This window comes from Pogoniulus pusillus, chromosome 11 (assembly GCF_015220805.1).
Source record: "Pogoniulus pusillus isolate bPogPus1 chromosome 11, bPogPus1.pri, whole genome shotgun sequence".
NCBI lineage: Eukaryota > Metazoa > Chordata > Aves > Piciformes > Lybiidae > Pogoniulus > Pogoniulus pusillus.
The window spans coordinates 7,152,245-7,175,944 of record NC_087274.1 but is presented as its reverse complement, the minus strand read 5'-3'; the positions used below and the strand labels follow the sequence as shown (position 1 = coordinate 7,175,944).

The 23,700-nt window shown below is 51.7% G+C and overlaps 1 protein-coding gene and 1 long non-coding RNA gene across 2 annotated transcripts in view; both read left to right on the top strand.

The window, feature by feature from the left end:
* The first annotated feature begins 340 nt into the window (after nucleotides 1–340).
* Nucleotides 341–14,568, top strand: LOC135179220 (uncharacterized). Its single transcript, XR_010303956.1, has 3 exons — nucleotides 341–628; nucleotides 775–832; nucleotides 14,503–14,568. It is a non-coding gene; the product is annotated as an uncharacterized LOC135179220 (long non-coding RNA).
* A 3,107-nt stretch (nucleotides 14,569–17,675) lies between these two features.
* The window catches only part of RPTOR (regulatory associated protein of MTOR complex 1), a 219,516-nt gene continuing 213,491 nt past the window's right edge, over nucleotides 17,676–23,700 (top strand). The window contains exon 1 of the mRNA XM_064150737.1: nucleotides 17,676–18,424. Within this exon, the coding sequence (XP_064006807.1) occupies nucleotides 18,263–18,424 (162 nt within the window). The 5' untranslated portion in view covers nucleotides 17,676–18,262. The remainder of the gene's footprint in view (nucleotides 18,425–23,700) is intronic.

The window sequence follows — 23,700 nt, the reverse complement described above, 5'->3', positions numbered from 1 at the left end:
GCTCCTTCCCACCTTGCAGGACACCCTCCTCGCAGGAGGGAAGGCAGGGCAGGATGAGAAGGCAACATCAAAAGCCAGCAGCACTGCTGGTGCCCTAGATTTTTTTTCTCTGATTATTTATTATCTTGCACAGCCTCCTGCTCTCTTTCTCCCACGCTCTCTGCTCTGTTCTCTTAATGTGTTGTGGTGGGCTGACCCTGGCTGGCTGCTGGTGCCCACCAAAGCTGCTCTATCACTGCCCTCCTCAGCTGGCCAGGGCAGAGAGAAGACAATATAAGGCTCACAGGTCGATCACTCAGCGATTACTGCCTCAGGCAAAACAGACTCAGTTTGGGGAAATTAGTTTAATGCCAAGTAAATCAGGGAAGGATAATGACAAACAACCCCAAATCTTGGAACACCTTCCTCCCACCTCTCCCTTCTCCCCAGGCTTAACCTTTTACTCCAGATCTTCTCTACCTCTTCCCCCTCAGCAGCACAGGGAGACAAAGAATGGGGGTTGTTGTGAATTCATCACAGGTGTCTCTGCTGCTCCTTCCTCTTCCGCGGGGGAGGACTCCTCAGCCTCTCCCTGCTGCAGGTGTGGAGTGTTTCCTACAGGAGAGAGTTCTCTGCAAACTTCTCCAACGTAAGTCCTTCCCCCAGGCAGCTCTTCTTCGTGAACTGCTACAGCATGGGTGTCCTCTGGGGTCATAAGTCCTGCCAGCGACCCTGTGGGGGCTCTTTTCTCCAAGAGTCCTGCCAGGAACCTGCTACAGTGTGAGCTTCCCACAGGGTCACAGTCTCCTTTGACATCCACTTGTTCCAATGAGAGGTCTTCCAGGAGTTGCAGGTGGGTATCTGCTCTGTCTTGGAGCTGTCTGGCATAGTGAGAGGTCCTCCAGGAGTTGCAGGTGGGTATCTGCTCTGTCTTGGAGCTGTCTGGCATAGTGAGAGGTCCTCCAGGAGTTGCAGGTGGGCATCTGCTCTGTGTTGGAGCTGGCTGGCATTGGCTCCATCAGACATGGGGGGAGTCTTCCAGCAGCTTATCACAGAAGTCACACCTGTTGCTCTGTGGCTACCTAACCCTTACCAAGCAGTCCAAATGCATGAATGCAGAGGCTGGGCAGGCACCCTTGCACACCTTTGGGATGGAGTTGAAGGGGAGGTGGTGGTTTGGACTCGATGGTCTTAAAGGTCTTTTCCAACCTGGTTAATTCTGTAGGGCAGGACAAGTCTGGAGGCAGCTCTAAGGTGCATACAAAGCAGGTGGATGGCTAGTCTGGATCAGGGAGATACAAGTGCAGGTGGGCATGCAAGCCCTGGATCAGGAAGCTGGGAGCTTTGTGTTGGCATCTGCTCCCAAACAGGGAGAAGCTGGAGGAGAGATGAGGAGGTCTCAGAGAAGCAGAGCACGGCAGAGGAAACAACGTTCTGGTCTTTCATGGTGGACAAGAGATCTGACTGTCTGTGCCAAAGCCAGTTTGTTTTTGTGCTTGGATGGTTCTGACTTCAAACCCAGCAAGGTTTTAAGGACAGATAGATGAAGATGCTGTAATGCAACAGGAATCCATGGCATGAGAGGGCTGACCCATACTGGGAGTGTAGCTTTCACTGAGGGGAAAGAGGCTTTTAGGACACTGAAGATTCTTTTCTGGCAAGGATGCCACTAGAGCTGGGTGTGTTATTGATTCCTTCTCAAGATTTGAAGCTTGAGAAGCTGCAGAGATAGTAAGTGTAACTGGAATGGCACAGCAGCTGCTTCCAGGCAGTAAGTGAAGCTGGAGACATTTTAGCTGGTTTATGGAGCTGGCAATTCTGAGCTGAAGATGCAAGGCATGGCAGGAGTCCAGGGGGGTCTGACCCAGAAGCAGGGTGGCAGCAGAAGCTCAGACACACCCTATCTTTTAGAGATAAAAGGTGGACTCACAAAACTCTGGGCTCCTTTAGACCAGGAGCAGAGCACATTGGATGATTGCTTACAGCATTTAGCACCGGCAGAAGCATGGTGCTGTCCAGCCCGGAGAATGTCAGCACTGCCCTGCTCTGCTTGTCTGTAATCACAGAACTTCTTAGGTTAGAAAACACCTTCAGGATCACTGAATCCAATCATTAGTTTCACACTGACAAGTCCTTGACTAAACCAAATCCCTCAGCACAACAGCTAATCACTATGAACTGCTATGGTCGGAAAGGACCACCAGGATCATCCAGTCCAACCTTCATCCCAGCATCCTTCATCACTGGACCATAGCCTCAAAGCATCACATCCACTCTCCTTTTAAACACTCCAGGGATGGTGACTCCACCACCTCCCTGGGCAGCCTGTTCCAGTGCCTGACCACCCACTCAGGAAAGAGCTTCCTCCCAGATTCCAACCTAATCCTCCCCTGATGCAACCTGTGGCTATTTCCTCTTGTCCTATCATTACTAATTTGGGACAAGAGACCAGCTCCAGCCTCACTGCAACCTTCTTTTAGGTAGTTGTAGAGGGCAATACGGTCTCCTCTCAGCCTCCTCTTCTCCAGACTAAACAAGCCCAGCTCCCTCAGCCACTGCTCACAGGCCATGTTTGCCAGACCTCTCCCCAGCCTCATTGCCCTTCTCTGCACCTGCTCCAGCACCTCAATGTCCCTCCTTAGAATCATAGAATCAACCAGGTTGGAAGAGACCTCCAAGATCATCCAGTCCAACCTAGCACCCAGCCCTATCCAGTCAACTAGACCATGGCACTAAGTGCCTCATCCAGTCTTTTCTTGAAGGTCCCCAGGGATGGTGCCTCCACCACCTCCCTGGGCAGCCCATTCCAATGCCAATCACTCTCTCTGTGAAGAACTTCCTCCTAACATCCAGCCTATACCTACCCTGGCACAACTTGAGACTGTGTCCCCTTGTTCTATTGCTGGTTGCCTGGGAGAAGAGGCCACCCCCACCTGGCTACAATGCCCCTTCAGGTAGTTGTAGACAGTAATAAGATCACCCCTGAGCCTCCTCTTCTCCAGGATAAACAGGCCCAGCTCCCTCAACCTCTCCTCATAGGATTTGTGCTCCAGGCCCCTCACCAGCTTTGTTGCCCTTCTCTGGACATGTTCCAGCACCTCAACATCTCTCTTGAATTGAGGGGCCCAGAACTGGACACAGTACTCAAGGTGTGGCCTGACCAGTGCTGAGTACAGGGGTACTATACAGTGGTGGCCAAAGCTGGACACAGTACTGGAGGTGTGGTCTCACAAGTGCTGAGTACAGGGGCATGATCACCTCCCCACTCCTGCTGGTCACACCATTGCTGATCCAGGCCAGGATGCTGTTGGCCTTCTTGGCCACCTGTGCCAAGTAACACTGCCCCTGTCAGCAAGCGGCTGTGGGGCTGACTGCCTCATGCTGTTCATTCTTAAGGCTTTTCTGCATGGAAAATGCAGACATTAAAATGTGAATCCAGAGTCTTCCAGCTCTGCTGCACTGCTTCCAAGCAAAGAAACCCTGGGCATGGTCCTTGGGAGGGGAGTAAGCTTCTCATTCTCACCACGTGCTAATGGTTCCATCAGCAGTTTAAGGGGAAGTCGTTAGTGCACCATAAATTCACACTTTATATTTATGTAGTGCTTATTTTACCATGTAGAAGAGCCTTTATTTCGACAGCTGCAGGGATGATCCCCAGTATAAAAGGCAGGAGGAGAGGTTTGTGTCTATGTTCGTTGTAATAGAATGGTTTAGGTTGGAAGGGACCTCAAAGCTCAGCCATTTCCAACCCTCCCCCCACCCCCATAGGCAGGGACATGTCACACTAGAACAGGTTGTTCAAGGCCTCATCCAACCTGGCCTGGAACACCTCCAGGGAGGTTGTGGAGCACAGAAGCACAGAATGTGATCTTTGATCACATTCTGTGCTTCTGTGCTCCACAGCCTCCCTGGGCAACCTGTGCCAGTGTCTCACCACCCTCACTGCAAAGAACCCTTTCCTAACATCTAGTTTGAATCTCCCCTCTGCCACTTTAAACCCATTCCTCCTCATCCTGTCATTACAAGACCTTGTCAGTAGTCCCTCCCCAGTCTTCCTATAGGCCACTTCAGATAATGGAAGGCCACTCCAAGGACTCCTCAAAGCCTTCTCTTCTCCAGGCTGCAGAGCCCCAACTCTCACAGCCTGTCCTCATAGCAGAGCTGCTGCAGCCCTCTGAGCATCTTTGTGGCCCTTCTCTGGACTTGCTCCAACAGTTCTATGTCCTTCTTGTGCTGGGGGCTCTAGAACTGCACCCAGGACTCCAGGTGGGGGTCTCAGGAGAGCAGATTAACGGGGGAGAATCCCCTCCCTTGCCCTGCTAGCCACACGGCTCTTGCTGCAGCCCAGGACATGGTTGGCAGGGACACAGTCTTTTGATAACTCCAAAAATGGAACTATTGCACACTCACAGTGACCTGAAGTTAGAGTAGTCACCTATCAAAAACACACAGCACAATACTGATGCTGTTCATAGAATCATAGAATCAACCAGGTTGGAAGAGACCTCCAAGATCATCCAGGCCAACCTAGCACCCAGCCCTAACCAATCAACCAGACCAACCACATCCAGGCTTTTCTTCAACACCCCCAGGGACGGTGCCTCCACCACCTCCCTGGGCAGCCCATTCCAATGCCAATCACTCTCTCTGTGAAGAACTTCTTCCTAATATCCAGCCTAGACCTCCCCTGGCACAACTGCAGACTGTGTCCCCTTGTTCTATTGCTGGTTGCCTGGGAGAAAAGGCCACCCCCCACCTGGCTACAATGCCCCTTCAGGTAGTTGTAGACAGTAATAAGATCACCCCTGAGCCTCCTCTTCTCCAGGCTAAACAGGCCCAGCTCCCTCAACCTCTCCTCATAGGATTTGTGCTCCAGGCCCCTCACCAGCTTTGTTGCCCTTCTCTGGACATGTTCCAGCACCTATTCCAACTTACCATTGAAAGGCACTGTAATGGAAGTAGACCAAACCAAGGCCATATCAAAAGGCAGCACTCTTCCAATAGTTTCATAGTCTTAGAGACCTGCTGAATTTCAGTAGCTAACACATCAGCCACGAAACCCACCCAGGCTTAGGAAATAGATGGTGATCACTGCGTCTCTGTGCCTCAGGAAGCTGAATTTGCAATGTCCTAGGCACAAGGAAATGGCTTTGGTTGATGTATTTCATGGGAATGGTGAAAAGGGGCACTAGAGAAACTTGCTGATTCTGCAGGTCATGGCATCTCTGGAATGGGCTGCCAGGGAGGTGGTGGAGTTGCTGTCCCTGGAGGTGTTGAAGCAAAGCCTGGATGAGGCACTTAGTGCCATGGTCTGGTTGATTGGACAGGGCTGGGTGCTAGGTTGGACTGGCTGAGCTTGGAAGTCTCTTCCAACCTGGTTGATTCTGTGATTTTCAGGTGTAGGAAGAGGTTTTTGGTTTTCTCCATCTAAATCAATGTTAGAGCTCCACATCTCTTGGGCCAACTCAGGCTGTAGTTTTCCATTCAGGGTTTTATGGTGTTCTTTTCTGTTGGATCCAAGTCTCATGGTTGTGTCTGGGTGCTAAGTTGGACTGGATGATCTTGGAGGTCTCTTCCAACCTGGTTGAGTCTTCTATGATTGTATGATTCCCTTGTTACACATCACAAACCCAAGCCATGGTGGTTCTGATTCTGAAGCAATCTATGCTTCATTGTGCAGGGCATTTCCAAAGGTTGCTCCATGAAATAACTTTCACATCCCCAAGCCCCAAAAGAAGACAGTAAGAACTTGCCAAATACCAGTCCAGCTCTGCCTAAAGCTCCTGCCAGACCCTCCCTGCCCTCCATGGGAAGGTGTGTTTGGCAAGGTGACTGCAAAAAGACACACCGGGAAACAGGCTCTTGGTCCTTAATGCTTTTGAGGGGCTCAGAAAGAGCCATCAGAGTCCACTGGCTTCTGTTTGTGGTGTTTTGGGGTGCTTTTGTCACTGAGTCAGAGCCGATACTGATCTATAACAGCTACAGACTGTTTAAGGAAACAATTCCTGCTCTTAATAAGGAGAAAAGCAGTGGATATCTCCCGAGGTGACATCTATCATGTGGTTTTAAACACACATAGCCTGATAACCTAGCAAATTATCCCGATTGTGAGGAGACAAAGGGAGATAATGATAACAAACGAGCTCGCATTCCTGCACCGCCTTTCAGGGAGATGGATAGCAAAGCGAGGGCAGAACTCTATTAGCGGCTCCCACAAACTGCCTAATCCATCGTGGCCCCAAACGCATCGAGTGCAGCTCCACCCAGGCTGTACGAGGGAAAAAAACCCATCTCTGCCATTAACCAATGTTTGTCACTGCTCAAAGAGGTCACCCAAGTCCTCCCTGTGCCAGGAGGAGCAGAGAAATCTTTACATTGGTTGGGAAACTGAAGCTAAATTTGGGTTGCTCAGAGCCTAAATGACTTCTGGCTTCTTTACTTGTATCCCAGCATGTCAAACACACTCATTAACTGAACTCTACAGCTACTGATTCATCAAGAAACTTGCCCCTGTATAGTTCACTGGTGGCAAAGAGAGAAGAAAGAACTCCCAACTGTTCTGCTTCACATTACTGCATCATCTCTTCTTTTTCTCTGTCTGCTTTTCCTTGATGAAAGATTTCATAGAATCATAGAATCAGTCAGGGTTGGAAGGGACCACAAAGACCATCTAATTCCAACCCCCCTGCCATGGGCAGGGACACCCTACCCTAGATCAAGCTGGACAGAGCCTCATCCAGCCTGGCCTTAAACACCTCGAGGGATGGGGATATCCCCTGATACCAAAGCATTTTTTCCACTCAAAAGGTGAGGAGGGATTTTTTGACCTGGTATTTCTTCCAACCCTTTCAACCTGAGAAGAATCCCTGCCATATTCCTAATGGAGCCCTCCTGATGAGCACACAGTTTTGCACCCATTTATTTTTCTCCCATAATTTTAAGGCAGTCTGAGTGTGTTCAGGACAGCACCAGGGGCTGGGGGTACTTAAGAACAACCAGCATGTGAAGTCCTCAGGCCATGACTCTCAGCCCTCTCCAAGGCTCACCTGCATCTCCTAGAAGAAAGCAGCTGTTGGTTTCCTCTGTGCCAGCTATAGGATACTCAAATGGAGGTGGCAAAGGATTTTTGTCCTTCCTACAGGGTAGAGAGGTGGCTGCTCGGCAGGTACTGTGGGGTGGCCCTCTTGAGCATCCATATGGATGTTCTACACTTTGGCCACAACAACCCCAAGGAGCACTACAGGCTGGGGACTGAGTGGCTGGAGAGCAGCCAGGCAGAAAGTGTCCTGGGGGTACTGGTAGATAGTAGCTGAAGATGAGGCAGCAGTGTGCCCAGGTGGGCAAGAGAGCCTATGGCATCCTGGCCTGGATCAGGAGCAGTGTGGCCAGTAGGATGAGGGAGGTTATTCTTGCCCTGTACTCAGCACTGGTCAGGCCACTCCTTGAGTGCTGTGTCCATTTCTGGGCTCCTCAATTCAAGAGAGATGTTGAGGTGCTGGAAAGTGTCCAGAGAAGGGCAAGGAAGCTGGTGAGGGGCCTGGAGCACAGCCCTGTGAGGAGAGGCTGAGGAAGCTGGGGGTGTGCAGCCTGCAGAAGAGGAGGCTCAGGGGAGACCTCATTGCTGTCTACAACTACCTGAAGGGAGTTTGTAGCCAGGTGGGGTTGGTCTCTTGTCCCAGGCAAGCAGCAACAGAACAAGGAGACACAGTCTGCAGTTGTGCCAGGGGAGGTCTAGGCTGGCTGTTAGGAGGAAGTTGTTGCCAGAGAGAGTGATTGGCATTGGAATGGGCTGCCCAGGGAGGTGGTGGAGTCGCTGTCCCTGGAGGTGTTGAAGCAAAACCTGTCTGGGGCACTTAGTGCCATGATCTGGTTGATTGGCCAGGGCTGGGTGCTAGGTTGGACTGGATGATCTCGGAGGTCTCTTCCAACCTGGTTGATTCTATGATTCTATGTGTATTCCCCTCTCTGGAAGCAAGAAGAGTTGGAATAAGACTCAGCAGCCCTATGGCTGCTATAACCCTATAGCCATCTGTAACCTCCACAGTGACAGTGAGAGAGATCAGTGTAGTTTGTTGGAGACTCTGGTAGCCTTCTCTGACACACAGCAAAGTGGAACAACATTTCAGTGTTCTAAAACGTGTCTTAAAAAAGGTCACTGATACTGTGAGACATAACCTCCTGACGAAAAGGTCACCAGGAGCTCTGTGGATGCAGCAGGTGTAGGGCTGAGTGGCAGTGATGAGTACGTCTGAGCTCAGTGTGGATTCGGTACAACAAATGGATGCACTCTACCACGCAGCTGATGGCAGGCTGGTAGAGAAGCACAACTCTAAAGAAAGCTAAAAGGCTTGTTCTTAGCTTACCTCTGCATGAAGGGAAGTGGCCACATTTAGAATCATAGAATCAGTCAGGGTTGGAAGGGACCACAAGGATCAGACAGTTCCAACCCCTCTGCCACAGGCAGGGACACCCTACCCTAGAGCATCCTGGCCACAGCCTCATCCAGCCTGGCCTTAAACACCTCCAGCCATGGGGCCTCAACCACCTCCCTGGGCAACCCAGTCCAGGCTCTCACCACTCTCATGCTCAACAACTTCCTCCTCACATCCAGTCTGAATCTCCCCACCTCCAGCTTTGCTCCATTCCCCCTAGTCCTGTCACTCCCTGAGAGCCTAAAAAGTCCCTCCCCAGCTTTTTTGTAGCCTACTTCACATCCTGGAAGGCCACAAGAAGGTCACCTGGGAGCCTCCTCTTCTGCAGACTGAACAGCCCCAGCTCTTTCAGTCTGTGCTCACAGCAGAGCTGCTGCAGCCCTCTGAGCTTCCTTGTGGCCCTTCTCTGGACACACTCCAGCATCTCCACATCCCTCTTGTCATAGGGGCTCCAGAACTGGATTCAGTACTCCAGGTGGGGTCTCACCAGAGCAGAGTAGAGGGGGAGCATCACCTCCCTGGCCCTGCTGGCCACACTTCTCCTGCTGCAGCCCAGGCTCTGGTTGAGCTTCTCATCCATCTGCCCCCCCAAAGTCTCTCCTCAGGGCTGCTCTCCATCCACTCATTGCCCAGCCTGGATTGGTGCTTGGGATTGCCTTGACCCAGATGCAGGACCTTGCACTTGCTCTTGTTGAAGCTCATGAGCTTGGCCTGTGCCCACCAATTTAGATTTGCAATTTAGGTTGCATGTATCAGACAATAGGCTAAAACCTGCTTCAGGTTTGAGTCATCTTTCTGCCCTCAGTCTCCTCAAGCAAATTCTGCTCCAGGCAGAGGAAAGCCTCAGGTTTTCTGTTCCTCCTCAATGCTGCTGTGGGTGAGCTGCTTGGAAAGCACAAGTTGCAGCAGCAGTTACTCATGAGGCTGTGTTTCATACCAGACGCCTGTGGCAGCAAGCAGATGAGTGCTGTGGTAAGCCCAATCTGACAGGTTCAACATCTCTTCTGACCAGCACTGAGGCATTCCCAGTCTGAGTCCACGTTCCCCCACCCAGGAGGATTGAAAGGAGTAAGGATGAGTGTGGCACTGCTAGGGATAACCTCGGCTGTTCTCTCTCTTGCAGAGGGAGGTCACTGGGATTCTTTTATGAGACAGTCAATTTTATGAATCATTTTTTGATGTGTATTTGGTTTGACAGGTAACATCACCCACCCCCTTCTCACCTACCTCCCAGTCCTTTCCTCCCCAGGCTCCCATTCCTGTTCCCAGCCTCCAGTCTTGGATTCACATTGACTGCAAGGAGACAAGCGTGGAAGCCTGTGTGGTGTGTGTGCATAAATAATGGAACTGAAATCACACTTAGTTAAAAATAGATATTCTTCCTAATAAATATTTTACCTACTGTCTCTAGGATAGAAAACTCCCCTGACTGAAGTGTTAAAACAAACCTCGTTGTTAGCTCCTAAGTGCTTTAAACAGCCCTGGCCATGGCTGTACAACCAGTGCTTGGCTGAGGGTCTGCGTAAGGCAAAGGTTCATTTTCACAGCCACACACATATAGACAAACATCAACTCTTGAAGCCTTAGAAGATGTAGCTCCCTGGCTACATCTGTTGTTCTGTGTAGGAGAATCTAGGGTAGAGGACTGCCCCTGCAAGGGAGCTGGGGGTCCTGTTGCCAGAGGCTGCCTTTTGTGTGGAGCATTCTGGCCAGCAGTGGCAGGACAGGATGTGATTATGGGACAGGGTGGATCTGCAATGGGACGAGTGAAGTGGGGAGCCACAGGTCTAGACTTGGAAAAATTAGCCCCCTGGCTAAGGGCACAGACTTTTGCATCTGGCTTTGATTTGTTTGGTGACCTGTGAGCGTGACCAATTAAAATGAAAGTCAGAAGCCTCTCTCAGTGTTTCTGACTAACACTCTTCTTTCCATCTCTTTCTCCCTGCCCAGCAGTGGAATTAGAGCTAGCTGGCTGAATAAAGCAGAGCAAAGGACACTGACAGAGACTTGACAGGAGAATTTTTCCTTAGAAAGAGTGACAGGTGGAAGAATTTGTCCAAGTGTGTTTCTGGAAGATAGAATCATAGAATGTAAGGGGTTATAAGGGACTTCAAAAGATCATCTGGTCCAGCCCCTCTGCCAGAGCAGGATCCCTTAGAACAGATCACACTGGAATGCATCCAGTATCTCCAGAGAGGGAGACTCCACAACCTCCCTGGGCAGCCTGTTCCAGTGCTCTGTTAGCCTCACAGAGAAAAAATTCTTCCCATGGTTGACATTGACATTGAACCTCCTCTGCCTCAACTTCCACCCACTGCCCCTTGTCCTGTCACTGGGCATCACCAAGCCAGCCAAGTGCCTGGCTCCATCCTTCTGGCACTCATCCCTTACATCTTTATAAACACTAACAAGATCACCCCTTAGTTTCCTTCTCTCCAAGCTAAAAAGCCCCAGCTGCCTCAGTCTCTCCTCATTAGGAAGATGTTCAATTTCCTTCTGCATTTTGGTTTGTAGGACATGACTTGTTCCATGAGGGTAGTGAAACACTGGAACAGGTTGCCCAGGGAGGTGCTCAGGGCTCAATCCCTAGAGATAATCAAGCCAATGCTTGACAAGCAACCTGATCTAGTTGAAGATGCTCCTGCTGACTGCAGAGGAGGTTGGACTGGATGACTTTTGGAGGTCCCTTCCAACCCTGGCCATGCTATGATTCTGTGAGTCTGTGACCTAATGTGCCTTACTCGACATGGTAGAATCATAGAATCAGCCAGGTTGGAAGAGACCTCCAAGCTCAGCCAGTCCAACCTAGCACCCAGCCCTGGCCAATCAACCAGACCATGGCACTAAGTGACTCATCCAGGCTTTGCTTCAACACTTCCAGGGATGGTGACTCCACAACTTCCCTGGGCAGCCTATTCCAATGCCAATCACTCTCTCTGCCAACAACTTCCTCCTAACATCCAGCCTGGACCTCCCTTGGCACAACTTGAGGCTGTGTCCCCTTGTTCTGTTGCTGCTTGCCTGGGAGAAGAGACCAACCCCACCTGGCTCCAGCCTCCCTTCAGAACCTGTAGAAAGCAACCCCCCAGCCCAGCAGGAGAAGCACACAGAGAGGGTCTATACTCCAGTACCAACAGCCTCTTCACGTAGAGATTTTGTTTTTTGCTTGAGTAAAAGCTGCAGGATCCTCTCTGGCATGAAATAAACCAGGACCTGAGAGTGGACTATGGAGGGAGATGAAACCTAAGAGTGGACTATAGAGAGAGATGAAAGAAGTGCAGGGAACAGCATCACCTCTAAATTAAATCTGATTTTGATGGTGATATAAATGGAAGGTTATTTATGTCATAGAATCAGTCAGGTTTGGAAGGGACCACAAGGATCATCTAGTTCCAACCCCCCTGCCATGGGCAAGGACACCCTACCCTAGATCAGGACACCCTACACTAGATGAGATGTCTCTCTTTAGTTTTTGCCCTGCTGAGGCTGAAATAAGGAGAGTCACTTTAAAATGTAGAGCTGCAGGTGATCAGAGAGCCCAGGACCACCACCCTGAGGATGTTCACCATCAGACAGCAGGTGCCATCAGGGCTCGGCTGTGCTGGTTTTGAACAAACCAGCTGATTCTGGTTTCCACCTGAAGATGCAAAATTAGGAATTCAAATGGAGGCTGACCTGCAGCATGTGTCCTTTAGAAGAGGATATTCGTGAGGCTTATTCAGAGACCTGATAAAGTTCAGACAGGTGTTTTTTTTTCATGTGATATTTACTGGCTCTGGTCAGTTCACAGATTCCTCATCATAGATTTGCTAAGAGGAAATGTTATGCCCTTTTCATCAGGCACTAAAAACCCACATGTACTTAGCACGTAGATGATGTCTTCCCAACCAGGGCTTGCAAACTGTCACCATCAGCCCCTCTCCTTTGCTGAGGTTCTGGGTTCTCTACCTCCTGCTGGTCTCTGTGGCCCAGGCTGGGGTTGGGGAGAGCAGCAAGTCAGCCTGTGGGCTAGGGTTGGTGGGACAGCCAGCCCTCCTGATGGTCCAGCCTGCCTGGCTCTTCTGCAGTGCCCCAGTAACACAACCCAAATGCTTGTGGGTAGCAAGGGCTCCATTCCGAATCACCACACAGAGACAGGAGGCATATTTGCCGTGAAACAAACGAGAAGAGGCTGAGGCAGCTGGGGTCGTTCAGCCTGGAGAAGAGGAAGCTCAGGGCAGACCTTATTGCTGCCTACAACTGCCTGAAAGGAGGTTGTAGCCAGGTGGGGTTGGGCTCTTCTCCTAGGCACCCAGGGACAGAACAAGAGGACACAGCCTGAAGCTGTGTCAGGGCAGACTTTTGCATCTGGCTTTGATTCGTTTGGTGACCTCTAAATGTGACCAATGAAAGACAAAAGCCTCTCTCGATGTTTCTAACACTCTTCTTTCCATCTCTTTCTCCCTGTCCAGCAGTGGAATTAGAACTAGCTGGCTGAATAAAACAGAGCAAAGGACACTGGCAGAGACTTGACAGGAGCCAGGTGGGGTTGGTCTCTTCTCCCAGGCACCCAGTACAGCAGAAGAGGACACAGCCTCAAACTGTGCCAGGGCAAGTCTAGGCTGGGTAGTAGGAAGAAGGTCTACACGGAAAGAGGGCTTGGCATTGGACTGGGCTGCCTGGGGAGGTGGTGGAGTCACCATCCCTGGAGGTATTTAAGAGGAGGCTGAACGAGGCACTTAGTGCCATGGTCTAGTTAATTAGAAGGGTTAGGTGCTAGGTTGGACTCGATGATCTTAGAGGTCTCTTCCAACCTGGTTGATTCTGTGAATAACACAAGCCAAATGCTCGAGGGCAGCAAGGGCTCCATCCCAAATCACCACACAGAGAGAGGAGGAGTATTTGTTGTGAAAGCTGTCAGGAGAGCCTTTGTGCAAGCCCTTTGCCAGCATGGGAGCTGGCCCTGGGTGTTTTGCTACAGAGGACAGAGGGTGGCGACACAGCCTGGGTGGGTGTGAACCTCTGAGCATCTGTGCCCACAGGCATCCCCAGAAACACCTCTGGTGGTGTTGTTCTGTGGAAAGTTGTATACAGCTTGGTCTAGTACAGCATGAGCAGAGAGGGTTGCTAAGCCTGCATCTTTCACCCTGTACCCTGCAGGTATGAAGAACCACTTATGTGCAGGGACCTTCCCTCTGCCTGCTGTTCTAAGGCAAGAATCATTGTCAGCTGCCAATTGAATCTGTTGTTCTGTGCAGGAGAATCTGGGGTAGAGGGCTGCCCCTGCAAGGAAGCTGGGGGTCCTGTTGCCAGAGGCTGCATTTTGTATGGAGCATTCTGGCCAGTAGTGGCAGGACAGGATGTGATTATGGGACAGGGTGGATCTGCAATGGGACGAGTGAAGTGGGGGAGCCACAGGTCTAGACTGAAATCCTCCAGGGAAGTGCATGTCTGTGATAATGGGAGCATTGCAGGCCAGACTGATGCATTCAGAGCTGTGTGGGAAGTCTGTGGAGAACAGACTCTTGCTGCCTGGTTCTCATTCTGACAGCCAGGCCATCACTTTGGCTCTGCTGAGTGTTCCTCCTGCCACCTTCCCCATCCTCTTTTCTCTAGAGCCCCTGACAGTTGGAGTTGAGCAGAGATGCTGGCATGGATGGGATAAAAGCACTAGGAGCACTGAGAGCCCCAGGGGTGCAGGGTGGTGCCCCAGAGGAGTCTCTGAAATAAAGGGGTGCAGAGGGCATGGGGGGACACACAGCTCTTGCAGCACACCTGGTGCACTTTGCCTGGCCAACTGTGAAAACACAAGGTCCTTATCTTAACCACCCTTCTGAAGCTGTAGGCATGGGAAGCGAGGCAGATTTGTGCTCTCTGCCTTCTGCCAGCTGTGTCCTTCAAATGTATTTCCTCCAGCAGCTCCAGAGGCTGCCCAGCAGCACGTTCTGTTGGGGCAGGCACGGGCTCTGGCACACACTCCCTAAAGCTGTCGGGAGCTGGGATTAGCGACCTGTGCTGCCTGGCCAGGGGTCCATCTGTGCAGCCACAGTGCTGGATTAGCTGCCCTGGGTGCTCCAGTGGCTCTGATACTTTATGTTTTCTTCTTCTGCAGGTGGTGTGTTGGGATTGCTATTCCCATGTTGTGTAGCTGCTGTTGGCATGAGGAATTCATTAAAGGTTAGCAGAAGCACAGCCGTAAGTGCTCTCCATGCCACGGCAATTCATTTCTGTAACAGTCATGCAGTTATGATCAGTGCCTGCAAAGCAATGAATCAGCTCAGCCAGGAAATTGAAGGAGCAAAAGCAAATGTTGGCCACCCTACAACCTCCAAGTATCTCTCCCCTCTTCTAAGGGAGCTGAATGTAGCTGTAGGACCCTGGTAAAATGGAGAGCCGTTGGGGATGATGAATGTAGGAATCCCATTGGATAGTGAAATTCCAGACATGAAGAGGGCAGAGAAGTGCAGAAGTCTTCCCAGCAGTCCTTTATTACAGCCTTGTAGAATTCCCAGCATTACAGAGTCTTGAGTCCCATTTAGGGAAGGAGTCCTGGAAGCCCTTAATTGACAATGTAGCTAACAGCAGGAGCAGAAGTCACAGAATCACAGAATCAGTCAGGGTTGGAAGAGACCACAAGGATCAGCTAGTTCCAATCCCCCTGCCATGGGCAGGGACACCCTACCCTAGGGCAGCCTGCCCACAGCCTCATCCAGCCTGGCCTTAAACACCTCCAGCCATGGGGCCTCAACCACCTCCCTGGGCAGCCCATTTCAGGCTCTCACCACTCTCATGCTCAACAACTCCCTCCTCAAGTCCAGTCTGAACCTACCCATCTCCAGCTTTGCTCTATCCCCCCTAGTCCTGTCACTCCCTGAGAGCCTAAAAAGTCCCTCCCCAGCTTTTTTGTATGCTCCCTTCAGATCCTGGAAGGCCACAAAAAGGTCACCTGGGATCCTCCTCTTCTGCAGACTGAACAGTCCCACTCTTTCAATCCTGGCCATGTCCCTAGCAGTATATCCCTAAGCCCCCCCAGAGGGGCTGAGAATGGCTGTTTATGTGCTCTTCCTTATCATTTACTTCACCAATAGAGTCCAGACACACACATAAGCTAAGGCATACTCCCAGTGAAACCTTACAGCATGTGAGGAGGGTTGGTTCTGTTTCCTTTCGGGAGGTCCAGCAGGGCAGTAGCTGTGACATGCAAGAAGCATTGGTTTCCACCCTCTTGTAGCGAATGGTCCTCACCTGTAAAATAGCCCAGGCATGTACAAACACCCTGAAAACGTTCATGAAAACCAATGTGATTCCATGAACCCAATCAGACATGTACTCCTTGAGGTCCACCTTGAAATCATCTTCACACGTTTAAAGTATCACAAATACGCACACAGTTGGCTACTGCTGAGAGCAAACACTCCGAGGAACTCCATTAGGAGCAGCATTTGATATTCATTAACCTTTTTATTTGATGGCAAAATTGATTTATTCCTGAAATACTACATCTGCCTTTCCTCATAGTTGGGAGGGAACACAGATCAGGTAGAATTCTACCAGAGTCGATTTAAGAAAGATGCTGAGGTGCTGGAAGGTGTCCAGAGAAGGGCAGCAAGGCTGGTGAGGGAGCACAGCCCTGTGAGGAGAGGCTGAGGGAGCTGGGGGTGTGCAGGCTGGAGAAGAAGCAGCTCAGGGCAGAGCTCATTGCTGTCTACAGTTACCTGAAGGGAGGCTGTAGCCAGGTGGGGTTGGTCTCTTCTGCCAGGCACCCAGGGACAGAACAAGAGGACACAGCCTCAAGCTGTGTCAGGGCAGGTTTAGGCTGGATGGTAGGAAGAAGTTCTTCCCAGCAAGAGTGATTTGCACTGGAGTGGGCTGCCTGAGGAGGTGGTGGAGTCACTGTCCCCAGGAGTGTTTAGGGGGAGGCTGGTGCCATGGTTTAGTTAATTAGGAGGGTTAGGTGATAGCTTGGACTTGATGATCTTAGAGGTCTTTTCCAACCTGGTGAATTCTGTGATTCTACTACCCAGTTCCACCACTCCTTTGTGGCCCCAGTATAAGCACCCCACAAATGGAAACAAAGTAAGGTTCCAGAACGGGCACAACTGGACCAGTACCTGTATGGGGGGTGGTGTGTGTTGGGGAAAGCAGGACACAGCAGTGCAATGCTCGTGCTGCCAGAGCCAGGAGCCTGACATGGCAGGTTGATCTTTATCCTTATCAGAACTGTAATTGTAGGGCAAGAAGGCTGCCTGGGAAGGCTGGCCACGGTGTGCAGTCAGTCCTGTGCTGCCTGAAGCGATGGAAACCCAGCTCGTGTTGTTTGCTTCGTTTGTATTCGTTCTTTGCCACCCCAGGGCTAATCAATGAACTTGTTCCTTCAGCGCCGCTGGAGGGGAAGTCCCTGGAGGAAACAAGCACATTACACCCCATGGCTCCCAGTGAAGAAGCCTGTGGCGGGCAGGCAGCTTGGCAGGGTGGTTAGGAGCAAGTGGCGCGGCCAGAAGCTGGCCCCCGTGGTCCCTGTATGCAACAGGGCAGGCCCGAAGCAACCAGCTCGGCTCAGACCTGCCTGCTGCCGCCGGGTACCACCTGCGGCTCAGTCCCTCGCTTTCCGACCACTACGTCAGCCTCTCGGGCTTGGACCCCCGCGGGTGCCCGTTTGCCCTTGCAAAGCCTTTTCCCCACACCCAGCCCCAAGCCTGCCCGCTCCGTGCCGTCCTCTCCCCGGGCAGCTGCTCCGGCCGGCCGGGCACTGCACGGCGCCGACATCTGGGGCCGCACACGGCAGGGGAAGCGCCCGACGAGCCGGGGGCCTTCAGCCGGGTCGCTCCGGCCTGTCCCGCGGGAAGCGACCGGTTGTAAAACCTGCGGCTCCCGGGAAGCGCTCCGGGACGCTCCCCGGCACGGCCCCGGGCCACGTTAGCGCCGGGACGGGCCGCGTTAGCGCCGGGACGCGCCCCGGCACGGCCCCGGGCCACGTTAGCGCCGGGCCGCTCCCCGTTAGCGCCGGGCCGGGCCGCGTTAGCGCCGGGACGGGCCGCGTTAGCGCCGGGACGCTCCCCGTTAGCGCCGGGCCGGGCCGCGTTAGCGCCGGGACGCTCCCCGTTAGCGCCGGGCCGGGCCGCGTTAGCGCCGGGACGCTCCCCGTTAGCGCCGGGACGCTCCCCGTTAGCGCCGGGCCGGGCCGCGTTAGCGCCGGGACGGGCCGCGTCAGTGCCGGGACGGGCCGCGTTAGCGCCGGGACGCTCGCCGTTAGCGCCGGGCCGGGCCGCGTTAGCGCCGGGCCGGGCCGCGCCGTTGCCATGGCAACAGCAGCCGGAGCGCCGCGGCCCGGATTGTCCCGCGCGGCGGCCCGTTGCGCGGTGCATTGTGGGCCGGGGAAGATGGCCGCCTCCGTGCCGTGGCGGTGAGCGGAGTCGGGCTGCCCGGTGCCGCGGGACGACTCTCCCTTCCCCTGCCGCCTCTCTCCTCCCCGCCTGCTCCCGCTCCGCAGCTCGCCCGTCCGCGCTTGGCCTGCCCGTGTGCGAGGGAGCCGGGAGGCGCGATGGGCCGGGCGCGGCTGCCGCCGCAGCGAGCGCAGGGCCCGCGGGGCTGAGGCGCCAGGGGAGGCCCGGGGCTCGGTCCCCGCCGGCTCCGGGGCCTGCCGCGGGGCCAGCAGACAGCGCCTCCCGCGGGGCCCGGCCGGGGCTGCCGTACGCGGGCAGCGGAGGGAGAGGAACGTCGCCGGTGGGAGCGCTCCTTGCCCCGGGCGCGTCCTTACCTGCACACCTGGCAGAGGAGCCTCCCCTCTGCCCTTGCCCCGTCCTCCCTCCTCGGCCCCGCTGCCTGCGGGACTGGACACTGCTGCTCACTTGTTGCCTGGCGCTTGCCCTCCGATGGAGTCTGAGATGCTGCAGTCGCCTCTTCTGGGGCTCGGGGAGGAGGATGAGTCTGACCTGACCGACTGGAACTTGCCTCTGGCTTTCATGAAGAAAAGGCATTGCGAGAAGATCGAAGGCTCCAAATCTTTGGCTCAGAGCTGGAGGATGAAGGACCGGGTAATGCTTAAGGACAGGATGGATTCTGGAGGAGGAGGAGGGGTGGGGGTGGGGGCAGGTGGTGGCAAGGGAGGAGGAAGTGCTCCACCTTTTACAGGGATGCTCATTCAAGCAGCAGTCCGTTTTCAGCTGGAACGCTGGGGAGTTGCTCTGATAGCGCAGCTTGCCTTTAGTTTGCGTGGTATTAGGGGAAGGAAACAGGCAGATGGGTCAGAACTTCTCAACTCCAAGCTTGTGGTAGTACACTCATTGGCTAGCTCTGTCATTTAAATGAAATTTGGGTCTTTGGTGCTTTTAAGGGAAGGCAGTAAAGTGAACGAGGTTTTAAAGAGCTCTCTGGGCCAGCAGGTTAACGATGCAAGCACAAGGTGCAATAAATGCAGTCATTACAGTTGTCTGGTGGTGAAGATGCATGGAAGCTTTGTGGTTTTTGAGGCTTGCCACCAGCATGTTAAGCAGAATGTAAAATTAAGGCAGCCTTTGTGTGTGTGGAAGCTGAGATTATGTGATTTTGGAGGGAGGGAATTGTTATTGGATGAAGTAGTTGCTGTGTTAAAACAGGATGCTTTCTTCATGTGTGAATCCATGTTGAACTGATAAAGCCACATGTGTCAAAGAAAGATCCCTGCCAGGTGAGATCTTGAATCCTGCATCTCCTTTATGTCCCAACCTAAATGTTTGAGTTAAATAAAAGAACTAAGCAGTGCCATGGGTAGTCAGCTACACTTGTTATGTTCTTAGGAGCTGCTTTGGGTTACAGAATTCCTTAGGTCTCAAAGCTGTTTATAAATAGAGGAAGTTGGGTTATTTTTGATGACTGAATTTGTCTTATAAGATCCCTTTTTGAAATGCCATGGAGTTGCTATGGAATAACAGTGTGCCCAGGTGGCCAAGAGAGCCAGTGGCATCCTGGCCTGCATCAGGAATGGTGTGGCCAGCAGGAGCAGGGAGGTCATTCTGCCCCTGTGCTCTGCACTGGTTAGACCACACCTTGAGTACTGTGCTCAGTTCTGCCCCCAGTTTAGGAGGGACATTGAGATGCTTGAGTGTGTCCAGAGAAGGGCGACGAGGCTGGGGAGAGGCCTTGAGCACAGCCCTATGAGGAGAAGCTGAGGGAGCTGGGATTGGTTAGCCTGGAGAAGAGGAGGCTCAGGGGTGACCTTATTGCTGTCTACAACTACCTGAGGGGGGGTTGTGACCAGGAGGAGGTTGCTCTCTTCTCTCAGGTGGCCAGCACCAGAACAAGAGGACACAGCTTCAGGCTGTGCCAGGGGAAATTTAGGCTGGAGGTGAGGAGAAAGTTCTTCACTGAGAGAGTCATTGGACACTGGAATGGGCTGCCCGGGGAGGTGGTGGAGTCGCCATCCCTGGGGCTGTTCAAGGCAGGATTGGACGTGGCACTTGGTGCCATGGTCTGGCCTTGAGCTCTGTGGTAAAGGGTTGGACTTGATGCTCTGTGAGGTCTCTTCCAACCTTTGTGATTCTGTGATACTGTAACTTGGGAACTGCAGCTGAAACTCCATTCTGTAATTCCTTTCTAGAGCAGTGACCAGGCATGAGGGTGCTAAACATCAATCTAAATCTTCCCAGAGGGATGTTTGCCTCAGTGGTGCTAGTGCTCAGAAGTGCTGGGGTGGGAGGCAATGGTTGAAGCAGAATCTTTTGACTGGTTAGAATCGTGCATTGAAAACTTGGCTTGTCAGATCATTCATGGATTGAATTGAGATTTGGCTGTTGGGTTTTTTTTTTAAACATAATTTAAATGAGCCACAGAACACAAAGTTTTGTGATATGTCTTCTTTAAAGGGTTTTGGCAAAGAAGGGACTTCTCTCTAGTAGACTGTGGAGGTGTGATGAGCTAGCTTGTCTATTTTAGTGATCCCACTGCCTTCCTCTGGAGCTTCCTGTTCAATTATTTCCTGATCTGCACAGTTGTCTTTTTCTAAATTGGGAATGACATTGACTTGATCAAGATGATCAATAGGTTGTACAGCATGAGTAAAGTGGTAGTAATCAGCTGTCTGCTCTGTATTTGTTCTTAAACCTTTTCGTGTGCATGCAACAGCCGAAGAGAATCATAGAATCAACCAGGGTGGAAGAGACCTCCAAGATCATCCAGTCCAACCTAGCACCCAGCCCTATCTAGTCAACCAGACCATGGCACTAAGTGCCTCATCCAGGCTTTTCTTGAACACCTCCAGGGACAGTGCCTCTACCACCTCCCTGGGCAGCCCATTCCAATGCCAATCACTCTCTCTGCCAACAACTTCCTCCTAACATCCAGCCTATACTTCCCCTGGCACAACTTGAGACTGTGTCCTCTTGTTCTGTTGCTGGTTGCCTGGGAGAAGAGGCCACCCCCTACCTGGCTACTGTGTCCCTTCAGGTAGTTGTAGACAGCAATGAGGTCACCCCTGAGCCTCCTCTTCTCTAGGCTAAACAACCTCAGCTCCCTCAGCCTCTCCTCATAGTGTTTGTGTTCCAGGCCCTTCACCAGCTTCGTTGCCCTTCTCTGGACACGTTCCAGCACCTCAACAATGTCAGTGAAGATGAGAGCAGTGGCTGCAGGGACTATCTCAGCCCGGTTCCTACCATCCTTACTCCTATGGAGCTTCAGTTTCATCTTCTGGGAGTCGTCTGGGCTGTGCCTGGTGTGTTTGTCACCAGGCACACTACTCGCTGAGAACGAGCTCAGTGAGATCAGGACCTGGATCATCCTCCAGGACACTGAGCCTGTCCAGTTGAGCCTGTCCAGCAATCCCAGTGCCTTGATAAACCTGCAGGAGCTTGAGATTTGTGGCATTTTAGTTATGAAGTGTTTTGGAATAATAGTGTGTGGGAAGATGTGCAAGAGGCTGTCAGGCTTTCCTGCCAGGAAGCGTTCTGACCTTTTGTTGATTTTTATCTTTTTCCTTATTCTGATTTCACTTAACTGCTTTGCTGTGTGCTCTCTGGCACTGCAGAATAATTATCCCTATCATCTTCTTGTTGATTTAGCTGTCTTCAGAAAGTTTCCACTCTTTGTTTTTTCTTCCTTTAGAGCATCGTTGCCCAAAGTCAGAATTCTGTGTCGCAGCCCTGCTTGTTTTGGTCAGTGCTCAAGGCCTCTGGTGTCGTGTTTGTAGCTGCTGATCAATTTAACAGTGACATGCAGTCACTTCCCCATGGTCTCAGTCTGACTGCAGGTCTGTTGCATTCCCTGGTTTGCTTTAGCTTCCTTTCTTCTTGCCTCTTTTTTCCACAAGGCAGGTGTGATTGATTTCAGATGTGCTCTTATCTTTGCCATGCTATTGAAAGAGATTGGCTTGAGGGCTGAGGGGATGTACCTCTTGGTATGAGTTGAGAGTGTGGAAAGCATTCCATTATTTAAAATCTGACAAATTAACTTGTCAAAGCTTAGGTTGGGAACCATTATCTCTGTTCAAACACATCAGCCAATCTCTAAATCAAGAAATCCATAGAATGGTTTGAGTTGGAACGGGCCCTGAAGAACACCTAGTTCCGATCTCCCCAGTGTGGGCAGGGGCACCTTTCACCAGCCCAGGTTGCTCAAGGATTCATCCAGCCTGGCCTTGAACATCTCCAGGGAGGAGGCATCCACGACTTCCCTGGGCAGCCTGTGCCAGTGTCTCACCAGCCTCACTGTAAAGAATTTCTTCCTAATCTGCCCTTCGCAAGCTTCAATCTGTTTGCCCTCATACTGTCTCTACAACCCCTTTTAAAAAGTCCCTTCCTGGCTTTCATAGAATCAGTCAGGGTTGGAAGGGACCACAAGGATCAGCTAGTTCCAGCCCCCCTGCCATGAGAAGGGACACCCTACCCTAAAGCAACCTGGCCACATCCCCATCCAGCCTGGCCTTAAACACCTTAAACACTGGAATGGGCTGCCCGGGGAGGTGGTGGAGTCGCCGTCCCTGGGACTGTTCAAGGCAAGATTGGACATGGCACTTGGTGCCATGGTCTAGCCTTGAGCTCTGTGGTAAAAGGTTGGACTTGATGATCTGTGAGGTCTCTTCTAACCTTGGTGATACTGTGATACCTCCAGGGACGGGGCCTCAACCACCTCCCTGGGGAACCCATTCCAGCCTCTCACCACTCTCATGCCCAATAACTTCCTGCTCACATCCTCTCTGAACCTACCCACCTCCAGCTTTGCTCCATTCCCCCCAGTCCTTTCACTCTCTGATAGCCTAAAAAGTCCCTCCCCAGCTTTTTTGTAGGTCCCCTTCAGATACTCAAAGGCCACAGTAAGGTCACCTGGGATCCTCCTCTTCTCCAGACTGAACAGCCCCAACTCTTTCAGTTTGTCTTCACAGAAGAGATGCTCCAGCCCTCTGATCAGCCTTTCTGATAGCTTCCTTTCAGGTACTGGAAGGCTGCTAGAGCAGGTCTCTATTTGCCTGAGTTGCAGGTAAATCTGTGACATTTCTTTCCCTGTGAATCACAAAAACACCCAGGCAGTGGTGGATTTTGTCCTTACTCATCTTCTTGAGTAGTCCTAGGGAGTGATCCCTGCTTTACTCTGGTTATAGGAAATGATTCACTAAGATTTGGGAGTGGAATGACTTTTTTTCCCCATCTTTCTTCATTGCTATAAACTCCCAGAGTTTATAGGAACCTGAAGGTTGTTTAGAAGGCAGAAGTCTAATAAGGGGGAAGAATCCAATAAGAAAAGTAATCAGCGGTAGCCCCAGATAAAATAACTGAGCATCCACTTGCTTCCTCTCACCCCCTTCAGCCAGAAGAACTGCTCTGAAAACATTTAATCCTTCCTCTTCTGCTTTTGTGGACTACCTGTGCCATCAAAGTGACACTGCTTTGATCTATTATTTATTTAAAGACTATTTTTACCAGAAGGGGTTGGAGCTCTGCTTTTTGTGTGGAATTAAATCTCGTGGCCTCGCTACCAAGCGAATCATAAAACTTGATTTGAATAAAAGGATTTCAAATGCACAAAGTTTTCCTGACAAGTTGCTGCTAAATACAGAATGCTTAAATGAAGATGTGCTGTACTTATCTTGTTGTCTGAAATAAGCAGAGAGCAACAAAGCTGATTGCAATACTTTTACTTTGACCTTTCTTTCCCCCTGCTTCTTCATAATTCGTTGAGCGAGAATTAAGTCCTGTCTTTAGACACAGTGAGGTTACTAAGAAAAAGCAGATCAAAGCAGCACCAGAGACAAATGAACTTAATTCAGACAAGAAAAGTTTAGTTGCCTGTGTGGTAAATACTCCCTGTGTCAAAGAGAATTAATGAAGTACTGTAGCATTTGTGC